This window comes from Lissotriton vulgaris, chromosome 4_1 (assembly GCF_964263255.1).
Source record: "Lissotriton vulgaris chromosome 4_1, aLisVul1.2, whole genome shotgun sequence".
NCBI lineage: Eukaryota > Metazoa > Chordata > Amphibia > Caudata > Salamandridae > Lissotriton > Lissotriton vulgaris.
In genome coordinates this window covers 572,052,217-572,064,692 of record NC_141691.1, presented here as the reverse complement: position 1 = coordinate 572,064,692, position 12,476 = coordinate 572,052,217, and the positions used below count along the sequence as shown (strand labels likewise).

The window sequence follows — 12,476 nt, the reverse complement described above, 5'->3', positions numbered from 1 at the left end:
TTAGAAACCCGCCCGTTAACAACAATCTGCGCCAGGGGGTCCTCATAGAGGAGCCGCACCCAGCCAATAAAACCTGGACCAAATCCAAACTTAGCAAGGGCAGCCCACAAATACGGCCATTCCACGGAATCGAACGCCATCGTGGCATCCAAGGAGGCCAAGATGGCCGGCTCACGTAACGTCACCGCCCACGCAAGAACACCATGCAACCGCCTAAGGTTCAGAACCGTGTTCCTGTGCGGGATGAAACCGGATTGGTCTGGATGAATCAACTCGCTAATCACAGTTATTAATCGGTTAGCCAATACTTTCGCGAGAATCTTAGGCTCAGCGTTTAAAAGAGATATCGGTCTATAGGAAGCACACTGATCCCTCGGTTTTCCTTCCTTGTGGATCACCACAATGGTAGCTAGATGCTAATCCCTGGGAAGGGAGCCCCTCTCGTGCGATTCCACAAACATATCCCTTATGTACGGAGCCATCTTGTCGGGCGCAATTTATAAAGTTCAATAGGGAGACCATTGGGTCCCATAGCCTTCCCGGATCGCAAAGAGCGAATAGCAAGAGCCACTTCATCCACAGTTATCGCTGACTCCATTTGCTCCCTATCTGCGTCAGACAGGCACGGCAACGCTATATCGCGTAATAACAAATGCGAATCCTCCTCCGGCCGCTCTGACACTGGGGAATAGACCGTCTGGAAGTGCTCCGCAAAGCAATGGGTAATCACATCAGGGTCGGTCACTCGTTCACCATTCACTCAATCCATCACCGGCACAACACGATTCGCCCCGTCTCTCTTATCCAGCCATGCTATTAGTTTACCTGCCTTGTCTCCAACATCATACAAACAACCCTGCTGCTCTCTATTCATAATCTTAGCCGCATCCGTAACTAATGCCTTGTATTCCAGTCGCTTAAGATGCAAAACATGCAGCTTCGCACGGGTAATCCCCTGCTCGAGGTCACACTCCAGTTCCACAATCTCAGACTCAATCTTTACGACTTCTTCATTTCTTCGTTTTTTCACCCCCGCAATCAAAGACAATGCCTGGCCTCTAATGACAGTATTGAAAGCCTCCCAAAGCGACACAGCGGATGAAACAGACCCCTCATTTTCCATAAACTACTGGTCAAGGGACTTAACCAGGGCTGAACGGGTTGTAGGTCCCGAAGATACCAGGGGTTGATCGGGTTCACCCGGCCCTCAACACCCGCATGTACCTCCATCTGAAGCCCCACTGGGGAGTGGTTGGATACACCCCGTGGCAGATGTCTAACCTCGGCCTATCAAGTGCGTTTCTTGGAGGAGTATCACATCAGGGGAAAGACGTTTCAACAATTGCATCACCACCCCACGCTTTATCCTATCCCTCAGCCCATTCACACTCCAACTAATTAGTTTCAATCCCCTACCCCCCATCCCGGAAACGTAGATCGATCCATCCCTCTCCAGAACTCAGCACTTCCATCAGACGATAAAACAATACGTTGCCTTGCAAAAAACCCAAACACCCAAAATAGGATCCCCCACCCACCAACAAAACCCTGTTACAAAACCCCCCACCCTGCACCCCTGCATAAGCCTAAAAAGCCACCCCAACTTGCAGTGTGCCTGTCGCCCTTACATCAAACTAAACTACAAAAAGTGAAACAGAGGAGAAGAAGACCCACCAATAGCCCCGCCACCCCCCAAATTGTCACTTTAGTTCACTCAGCCAGTTTAGCGAACCACTGTCCGAGGCCAACATGATCCAGAAATCGAAGGCCAAGCACCTATTGCTGCTCCTCCGATCCGCCCTTCGCTCCTCCAGAATGTCCATCCTGGCCACGCTGATTAGGCAGATTGTCCAGCCATTCCGCCACCACTTCAGGTCGATCAAAAAAGCATGTCCGCTCCTCGGATTCAATTTGCAGTTTGGCCGGGAAGAGCATCGGGTACTTTAGGCCCATGTCTCTCAGTCTCCTTTTGACACCCATAAAACTTAAGTCTCTGTTTCTGGACCGCTTGCGTGAAGTCCGGATAGAAGCTCACAGTAGTATTTCCAAACTTCGTGGGCCCACCCATCCGCGAGGCCTGCAGTATTGCATCTCGATCTCTGAAGTTGAAAATCCTAGCAAAAATAGGCCGCGGTGGGGCCCTCGACTTTGGTTTACCACCCGGAACTCTGTGGCCCCGCTCAGCTGTAAAAAACGTACTCAGTCCTTTAGGTGCGAGATGGGAGACTATAAGATTTTCTACAAAGAGATCAGCCGCAGGATCCTCCGCTTTTTCCGGAACCCTAATAATGCGGACGTTATTACGCCTAGCTCTTCCTTCAAAATCCTCCAGACGACGAGCAATGAAATCATTGGAGGTTCGTAAGTTGCGGACCTCGGTCTGCAAGTCAGTGACATCCCCCGTCAAGCTGACGGTCTTGATGTCCAAGGACTTCACCTTCTCGTTTGTTTTGGACAAGTCAGTTCGAATCAGGTTGACGTCTATAGCCACTGTTTCCAACTTGAGAGCGAGGGTCTCCATTTGTTGTCCAAGGGAGGCTTTACTGCTATCAATGGCGGCCATTATGTCTTGCAAAGTTAGCTCCGTTGACGAGGGGGGAGTGCCCCTTGAGTCTTCCATCAATTTACCCAGTCCGCTGGGGGATCCTTTAGCTTGAGCGAACCGATCCATATTGTTGGATTGGGTATATCCACCTCGCCGAGTTGTCTTAGCTTTCGACTTGTCTCCATCAATTTTGCTTGCCATTGCGAATAACCAGGTGGTAGAGACAGGTGTGTCGTGGTGGAATATGGCAACACCATATCAGTAAGACAAAGGAGCAGTGGTAGTCAGAGGGGACAGGAAGGCTTTTTTTCCGATACTGCAGTCAGAAAAGCACTCTAACAAGCCACACATAGCCGTAGCCTCCAGCCCAGGGGGAAGTCATCTGATGAGATCACCAGAAATGAAAGCGAAAGTCAATCGGACCGCCAGTCCATCTCCCCTCAGGCCGATGTTGATCAATTACAGCTCGGGTATCATGCCAACTCGAGCCCCAGGCATCGCTCCGGAGCAGGCAGCGACACTCAGAGCACCGTAACTTCGGTTCCCGGAGTCCGATTCAAAATCCGATTACAGGTTCCGCCTCACCCGAGGTTCTTCTCTACAAAGTCGTCAATGAAGAGCAGGATATATTACAGGATTGATGCGGGAGGTAGCGAGGGTATCGGGAGCCCTGTGCTCACGCAGCCATCTTGGTTGCACGCGAAGCTCCTCCCAGTTAAAAAGAAATTTAAAATTAATTACAGATGTGGTGGTGGGCTAACCCCATCAGGCCACCATCCCTGTGATGATTATGATTACTAGTGGGTTGCAACTCGCAACCCAGCTCATTAACATTCATGAGGTGGGTCCAATAGCAACCCTCTAGGAATCAGTAATTTGCAAACCGAAACCAAGTGTGAGGATTTTGTAACTTTCTTTCTAAGAAAGTAAACAATAGACAGTTCTCACTCCCACATCATCCAACAACCCAACCAACAGCATGTTGTGCTGGAACCATTGCAAAGAGCTTGTCAAACAGCTGCTACCCTACTGGACACCTTTTGGAAATGTTTCTATATCCTCCGCTGATTCCTGTTTTGGCCCCGGGTACTCTCTCCTCCTGTTCCCGGCCACTTGTTGATGGGTGGGGCACCCAGTGTGCACTGTTGGGGACCGCGGGGGAAGCATACATCTCCTTGCGGTCCCTGCCACCTCCAGCAGTATCCAACATTGCTTCCACCCTCAGGGAGCAGCAAAAAATGATGCTCGCGGAGTGCTGGAGCATTTTTTTCTTCAGTTTTCCTTCCTGCATGACAATGGGCAGGAAAACAACCACAAATTCTGCTCCCAGGAGGCGGAAACAGTTTTTCTGCTACCGCTCGCTGAGAGCACACTGACGGTTTGCTTCCACTTGATGGGCGCTGTCGAAGCTTCAGCCAAACAAAAGCAAACAACCATGTCCCGAGGGTGGGCACCTTGGGACATAGGGAGCCGGAGCCTGGAGGTGGCAGTCCACAGGATAGTCCCTAGGGCCATTAATGGCTCAAGCAGGGGGGCAGCACAACATCCCCTCCTTTATTTTTTCAGGGCGTGCCCTGGGGAAATGGTGGTCCCCAGAGCCAAAAACGTCCCAGGAGAGGGTCCCACTCCCCATTAAAAATACAGCCAACCCACAGATAAAGGCAGCAACATCATCATTCTCAAAGGGATTACATTAAAGAAGCTAATCGCTCACTATCAGAGGAAACTTGATGCATAAAACTTTAAGTAAACCCCATTCAAGAGCACAAAAATGTTCTACAAGATAATTTGAACAAATGGATAGCAATGGATTTGATTGATTTAGATGAAGCAAGACACTTGACAGTAGAATCCCCCCTCATTCCTTCAATATACTTCTTACCAAAGATCCACAAGGATCAGACAAACCTACTGAGATGACCAATTATCTTCGCAAGGAGTTCACTGTGGGAACCCGTTTCAAACTATGTGGATTACTGTCTTCCATCTTTAGTAAAGAACCTGAGCTTATACCTACATGACACAGGGGATCTCCTACAACATCTACAGGAGACCCCAAGGCAGGAATCTTACAAACGCATAGCATTGGTTGTAATTGTATTATACATGAACATTGCATAGGTAACCATGGCACGGTGGGAGCACATTTTTAAATAAGTGGCACAGGGATGGGGTCTCTGGGTCTGATAACTGTTCAGTGAGGGGGCTCTGTGAGCCCCCCCTCCCCTTTTATTGAAAAAAAACGCCCAGAGTCAGGCCCTATTTTTACTTTACGTTTAAAAAAATAGAAAAAACATAGGTTAAAGTAACATTATAGTTAGTAAACCTTAGAAATCTACTGATAAAAAATGAAAGGTTTAAGTATTGTTATTATTAGGTGAATTTGTTAGTGAATCGTTAACATTCTGAACTAAAAAAACACACAAATTCACCAATTATAGAGCTATAACATTGTGCCCCCGCCATGCACTGCTTATGACCTCTCATAGGATATCACTCATGACATGTTCTATGACATCTGAAATGACAAATGGGGATGCAAGTAGCACTGCTAACTGTAACTGGTGAGTCTCTGTGCTTTGTTTTAGTTCAAAAAGTTAATGTCACTGACAAATTCCCCCAGCTATAACGTTACTCTATCCTTTTTTGGAAGGTGTGTGTGTGTGTGTATTGATAAAAACTTCTGCAAAGCCGAAACGCGTCTCTCTAATCTCGGGGTCGAGGGAGACCCAAGAAAATAAAAAAACCTTATTCTAACAGTCTTGTGTACGCACCTTCTTCCTTGGGAGCAGGACTGTATATATATATATATATATATATATATATATATATATATATATATATATATATATATATATATATGAGGCATACAACGTCTTAAAAGCGGCTGGGCAAAAGACGAGACGAACCCTTAGCTGGTGCATAAATTATTTATTCAAGCCCAAGCACCAAGTCGACCATGACGCGTTTCAGCCCGCGAAGGGCCTTGATCACATGACAAACACTGAAAAGGTAAGGTGACCTTTTAAAAGTGCTAGCGTGCTAGTAAAAATGCATAAGCATGGAAGACAGACTAACGTCTCCCTATCTGTACTATAAAATATACACTTGAATTCAATGCAATGAAAAGGACAATAACTGTAAAATACAATCATAAAACGGCAGATGATATGCATGATTAAAAGAACAGTGCAATCGATAAAAACATGTAAAAACTAGTTCATGAATAAATTCAGTTTCTAGTTAAAATCAATATATACATGTCTAATCATTTCGCTACTGTGTTATTATCCATCATGCAAACAGCTCAACATGGACATAGGTGGAGAACATGGCCCAGCTTATAAATAAAATTGAACCCTTTCTCATGTCTCCTCCACCTTTATTCATTCCTGTCCAATGCGCCTATATAAATCATTGCATTTTTCAAAAAGAATAAAGCCCATGTGGGCTATATTTAATGTGCAAACAGCAATCTAGTGCAATGAATGTGTGCAAACTTTGCAAATAAATACTAGCACACTAATATCAAAACCAAGTGTAAAATTACTTATAAAAAAGTGTCACATCTAATACCAAAAATGCATAAAAAAGTTCAAAACCACGTATATGTATATATATATATATATATAACGCTCCAAAATCCTCCGACTCCCGGAAAGAATAAGACAGCACTCGAGGATGAAGGTTTTCAACGCGCTAGATTTTATTTAGCGGAGGGGTGCACACAGACGCGTTTCGGCGGTCTGCCTTCGTCAGTGTGTGATGCACTGTGTTTACTCCTGACATTGTTTTAAACAGATGATGATCACTCCCACATTCAATGAGGCATGGACAAAGACAAGGGGACTTACACCTTGCTTGGAATAGGTGCGGCCATCTTGTAATGTGTGTTATATATATAACACTGAATGACATTATACATAAGATAGACTAAAGTGGTTAAGCCCACAGATGGGCAGACGCATTATTCCAAGCGTGGCGTATCAAAATTAAACGTCATGAGTTAGACAAAAACATACAGCCGTGGATCGGCTAATGTCCCCATATGAAATACATAGTCCAAATCGCCTATAAACAAAAGGGGAATAAGTGACTTACATATCAACAACCATGTGATAGGGGTAACTTAAAAAAGGAATGTGGGATATATATGGAGTGAGATGCGTCACGTGCAGCAGCAGAAAGACATGTGTAGTTGTTCACAACATACAATTCACGTTTCATATGGAAATTATAGAGTATACACATATATATATATACATATACAAACATGCACACACTAAAGGAAAAGGGTGGATATATAATATTGTTTTACAAGCCTCCAGCTTTTTCTTAAACACACATCACTGTATAGTTTAACTTTCTTAACGGAACTAGTAATTTTTAATTCTAAAACACAATGGGCACTAAGATTTAAACCAGAGGTGAGCAGCACACAATCATGACATTTATATTGACTGATAATACAACACTAGCATATTCTGCTACGAATTGCGTAGTACAGAATCTACTTTAACTAATGCTGGAAACTGAGCTAAATGTTTGCACAGGAGGCATCATTTTTAAATAACATTATTTTGATCACCAAAACAACAATAAAATAGCTTACCTTTTTTAATATCTCAGTATTCAGTAAGGTATAAATATCCAAATTGTGGCTTTCATCTTTTGGAAGTGAACCCAGATAGCAGTTTATAGTTAAACACATCTTGCCAGGTTTCTCGCATTCCTAAAAAGAAATCATCAGATCAGACACCTTTTAATAGTTCTAACAAATAGTTATTTTCAAATGCGACTATGAGCAGCTGGCAGTCCGGGGAAGTCACTGGCCAACTGTGGGTCAGTGCATTCAAGCAGTTACTTACAGACCTTAGGCTGTGAGGCTTCTTTTCCAGTTTCACACTGAAAAAGTTCTACGCTGTTAAAATTCACATCCCACAAAAAAGAGAAAAGGTAAGGTATCTTTATTATTCTTATAGTCCTACCATTGTTGCTGTAGGTAATGACCAGATTCGTAGAATTGGGAAGTTTCTGACTCCAAAAATGCTTTTTCATACGTACCAAACACAAAATGCTCTATACCTCTCAGACAAATTAGTCTGAGAGGTATAGGGCAGCAGTGACCAAAGTCAGAGCCCCCATTGCAGGGAAAGTCAAAACTCGAATCTATGCTCCAATACGTGACATTAACACATCATAAGAGTTCTTTAAATTAAATAGGCCTGGGCTTCAAATTTCACCTGACCAGCATCCACCCGGTTGATCAATAATGTTCTGCTGTGGAGGTGTGTAACATATGGGCAAAAATGTAAAGCATGCCTTCCTCAAAGATACAATGAGTGGATGTAGATCCAAAAAAGAACATGCATCCGTCAAATGGAGACTATATTCTCTCTGGTATCATCTTAGTTTGAAGAAGAATGTTATGCCAACTCTGATGTTGCACAAAACCCAGTCTTAACTAGGGATGAGCAGTAAACTCTGCTCCGCTAGCAGAGTTTACAGAGTTGTGTCCACATTGAGCTCCACCTGGAGTGCGGAACTCTGGAAAAACTCCATGAACCTCCACATGGCTGAGTTTTTCTCGCATGCAGCTCACCAATGTTAAGTTGGCGAGCAAGAAAAATTGAGCTCTAGGATGAGTCCCTGATGATTTCTCAATGTGGGTGGTTGCAGCAAGTCGCTATAGTTCATGTTGAGAATGCTGCTGCTCGAGTAGAAAATCTACTTGAGCAGCAGAAAGATGCAGTGCCATCTGACGTGGCGCATGGTGCCATTTGCGCTGATTTTACAGCATGGAACAAGTTCCAGTCGTTTAAAATCAGCGTGATGTGCTGAAATCCTGCCACTTGGAGAACTCTGCGGAATCTCTTAGAGTATTTATGTAATGAAACTTCGCAAGTTCCGCCCACCCCTAGTCTTAACCATATTGGCTTTGAGATGTGGTTTCTGTAATTTAGAAAGCTCCTAAATGTCTGGTTTGAATCACTTTTTGTGTTGTGTTTTACCTGCTGAATGTATTGTTCCATTTTCTTTTCTTTGAATGTTAACGGTTTTAGGACGATGGTATTATAGTAATTTCTGCTTTATTATTAGTTATGCTTGAATCTTTGGCACATTTTGGGGTATTTTTTTATCTACATGTAAACTCAAAATAAATTGTATGACCACTCTAAAACCTTGTGTATTTATTCCATAGCTATCACAATTTCTTTTGAGTTTAGCATGTAGATAAAAATGTCAAACTAATAATTGGCTAGACAGCGTGTTTGTCTACTTAATAGGGCTGGTCGCTTGAAAAAAGGGAACACTCACAAAAATGTAATGTATGTTTGGAGGCATTCCCACAATTCAGTGCAGAAAAGCAACCTCTTTCCACTGTGAAAAAGGTCAGAGATGTACTCCAGCAAAGGGCTGGAGAAACCCTCATTTAAGGATGGAAAGGGTAGTAGAGCACCCATATATTTGCTGGGGTGCAAAGTAAGAGCTTTCTCAATTAAAAAATATGTTCCCAATGGAAAAATGTTAAACTGATATGTAAATTTATGGATGAGGAATATGACCTCATGGAACATGTCACATGACATTCCCAGTAGTAAACTGGGAATTATCCCTTAGATTCATCAAAGTCCTGTTTTGCGAGTCCTTAATAGCGATTATTAGGGAATCGCTATTAAGGACTTGCAAAACGGGATTAATGTAGGAATCGCTAAATAAATAGCGATTCCTACACATTCCTTATTTGCGATTAGCAAATTGCTAATCGCAAATAAGGAATAACTCCCCATTCATTCCTATGGGCCTAAAAGCCCATAGGAATGAATGGGGAGTTATTCCTTATTTGCGATTATTAATTTGCTAATCGCAAATAAGGATGCGATTTCAAGGGTGCTAGGGGTGTCCAAAGGACACCCTGTAGCACCCCTGAAATGTAATCTACATTGGTGTTGCGCACACACATGTCCAAAGGACATGTGTGTGTGCAACATGCAACTTAGAAAAATGCATTTAAAAGCATTTTTCTAAGTTTTCGCTATTTACCACGAGATTTGACCTCGCTGTAAATAGCGGCCCGAAATTGCGATTTCGCAATTTAAAAATGGTTAATGAATTGCATTTAAGGAATCTCAAATAGAGATTCCTTAAATGTAATTCCTCGCAATTTAGCGAATTCGCAATTACCGATTTTTGCATTTGGGATGATGAATCCCAAATGCAAAAATTGCGCTCGCAAAGGGCCAGATTCTCAGAATCTGGCCCTTTGCGAGCCGATTTTTCATTGATGAATCTACCTGTATGTGCCTGGCACAGCTTTCCAAGGATACCACAGGGAAATTTTGTAAGTAAGAAAAAAATGTAAAAATACATTTGGTGGAGATCTAAATCTCTGCACATACTTTTCAATTTTTTTGCATGAAATGGCCCCAGTAGATTTTTTTTTTAGTATACAATGGCGTTGAACAGTGGTAGAAGACATCACTTGTTTTCATGGATTTGATTGGAGATACACCTAGACCATAGTTTGAATAATAAAGCAGGGCACATGCCTTTCCTTATAGTGGAAATACACACTTTTATTATCAGACGAACATTTTCTCAGTACGATTAGAAAAAATTATAATGTGCTAAATACATGCTTTTGGAAAGCTCTTCACACATCTTTAATTGCCATAAAATGTATATGAATAATTTCACAATTTCCTAATTTAATCTCTGTCTTTTCTTTTTGATTATCATCCAATTCAATGGACGTGTGGACACCAGGCAAATGGTCAAATACAACGCTCTTGCCACAATATATTAGCCCTGGGTAGTAAGAGCTGGGCCAGAATCCAAAGCTAGTGATATTGCAACAGTTCCATATACAGCCGAAAAAAAGTTATTGTCTGTGAAAAACAATTTCATCAAAGCAGAAACATTTCAAATGTGTCCATAAACACCCACCACAATGCCTTAAAGGCCTTTAATTAGAAATGGCTCATTGTTTCTTAATGTTTTCTATTGAAGAACATGTATAGTGCTTTATAACCCTGATGAGGCCCAAACCACTTTCTGGCTTGTCGAGTATCAATCATCTGTCCATTTTACTGGGAAACATTGCCACCTTTCTGCGGAAATAATACGCCACAGATGTATATGTTATTTTTATCGTGTTGTTATGTAGGACCCTTTGAGGTGTAATATGGGGAATCACTACACTGCTTCTAAGTCCCCCGACTATAATAGTTGGACAAAATATTTAGGTTAACATTGCTTTTAGACTTGTCTAATGTCTATATGAACATATTTTATTTGGTAAGTGAACAATTAGGAAAAGTAACAGGTCTCCCATAGTTCACCGAAATACCCATATTTTCATTAGTCTATTTGTGGTGCATTCTCATATACTGCACTGTACATCACACATCCAAAGTGGGAAAGGTTTTAAAGTTTATCTAGGCAAAGTATTTTGTACCTTTCCAGTATAAAAGCTATGCTAGACCGTATCTGAATACAAGGAAGCCGGGTTGGCGGAGGCTAAAATGAAAAAAACATGAAAAATATGAAGGAGTCTGAAATCATTGATTTTAGAGAAATTTTTTTCAAAAGTGAAAGTTGTCATAGTAAAAACCATTGTGCATAATATTAGAGAAGTATAAAATTTAAAATGGAGATTTAGAAGTGCTCAGCCTCTGCTAAGTATGTGTGTTACTTTCTTACAGCAGGTCAGCATGGAATTTTGTGGTAATTAAATTGAGTATCTTAGTGACTGTTTTGGGCGTGCCAACAGAATTGGGCTGAAGAAGAATACAGAACTTCAGTATTATTGAGAACAGAACTTCATTAATGTAGCAGAAAAAGGAACAGCAAGTTAAGTAGATTATCAACCCATTGTAAGGTGTTATGGAGTGACATTGAATATATTATCCAGAGCATGGAAAATTTTAAACATAAAGTGGTGGATCTGACTTGAGCATGATATTGAGAAACTGGTTTCACATTTAAAGTACAGTTACTGTATTGGTTTGATTCAGGCTAAAGCTCAAAATAGAAACAAAAACACTGATGAACATATATACTTGAAGAACTTCCCAACTGGATTATTCGTAAAACCGAGACTACTATCAGTGGACATGCTACTTTCTGTCACCCATGAAGATAATGAAAGTTTGACATTTATAAATCCTGACATTTAGTCTAAAATGCAAATACTGCCATCAGCTTTTACCACCAATAAAATCAAATGCTGCTAAAACAAATCTATGTGCATGGCTTAACAAGTAAAGCCTATCAATGGAAAAACAGCTGACCTGACCCAAAAAACTACAAAAAAAAAGATTTTGTGATCTAGATCTTGGATTTAAACAGTTAATACTGTAGAAAAACAAGTGTATTAAGAATAGCTGACAAAAAGGGTCTCTGTTGCCCAATTCGGTGTCTTCTATACCTACATCATGCAAAACAATACAATGAAGAAATGCACATGCATAATCTTGGTTTATGATAGTTTCAACGGTATGATGAGAGATTTTTTTCTGAGAAATAAAACCCTGCTGATTGCAATGAATATCTGACGGAATTATTGGAAGCTGGCTAATTAGCATCTTGGAGTCTGCGTAAACTTTTTTTTTCTGGAGTTTTATGTAGCGCGAACTTGACCAGAAGGTATTAGGCATCAAGCGCTTTACATTCGTTTTTCTTTTTGTTAGGCATGGGGAGATTAAATGATTTGTCCAGAATCACAGTGTTTTGAGCTTTTTTGTAGAGACTCGAAGCCGGTTCCCCAGATTTGAGATCGACCTCCCTAGCCGCTAGGCCATATCTTCTCCATGAGTTGAACACAGTGATAGGGCACTTACGATTTAAAGAACTTAGTGATCTTCAAATAACTGTCTGAAACAAACCTAACAACAAATGTCAGAGATTATTGAAAAATGTTATTGCGTTA

The 12,476-nt window shown here is 41.7% G+C and overlaps 1 protein-coding gene across 1 annotated transcript in view; it reads right to left on the bottom strand.

Moving 5' to 3' along the window:
- The window catches only part of ITGA9 (integrin subunit alpha 9), an 885,057-nt gene that overhangs the window by 92,953 nt on the left and 779,628 nt on the right, over positions 1–12,476 (bottom strand). Inside the window, exon 25 of the mRNA XM_086964777.1 lies at positions 7,158–7,277. Within this exon, the coding sequence (XP_086820903.1) occupies positions 7,158–7,277 (120 nt within the window). The remainder of the gene's footprint in view (positions 1–7,157; positions 7,278–12,476) is intronic.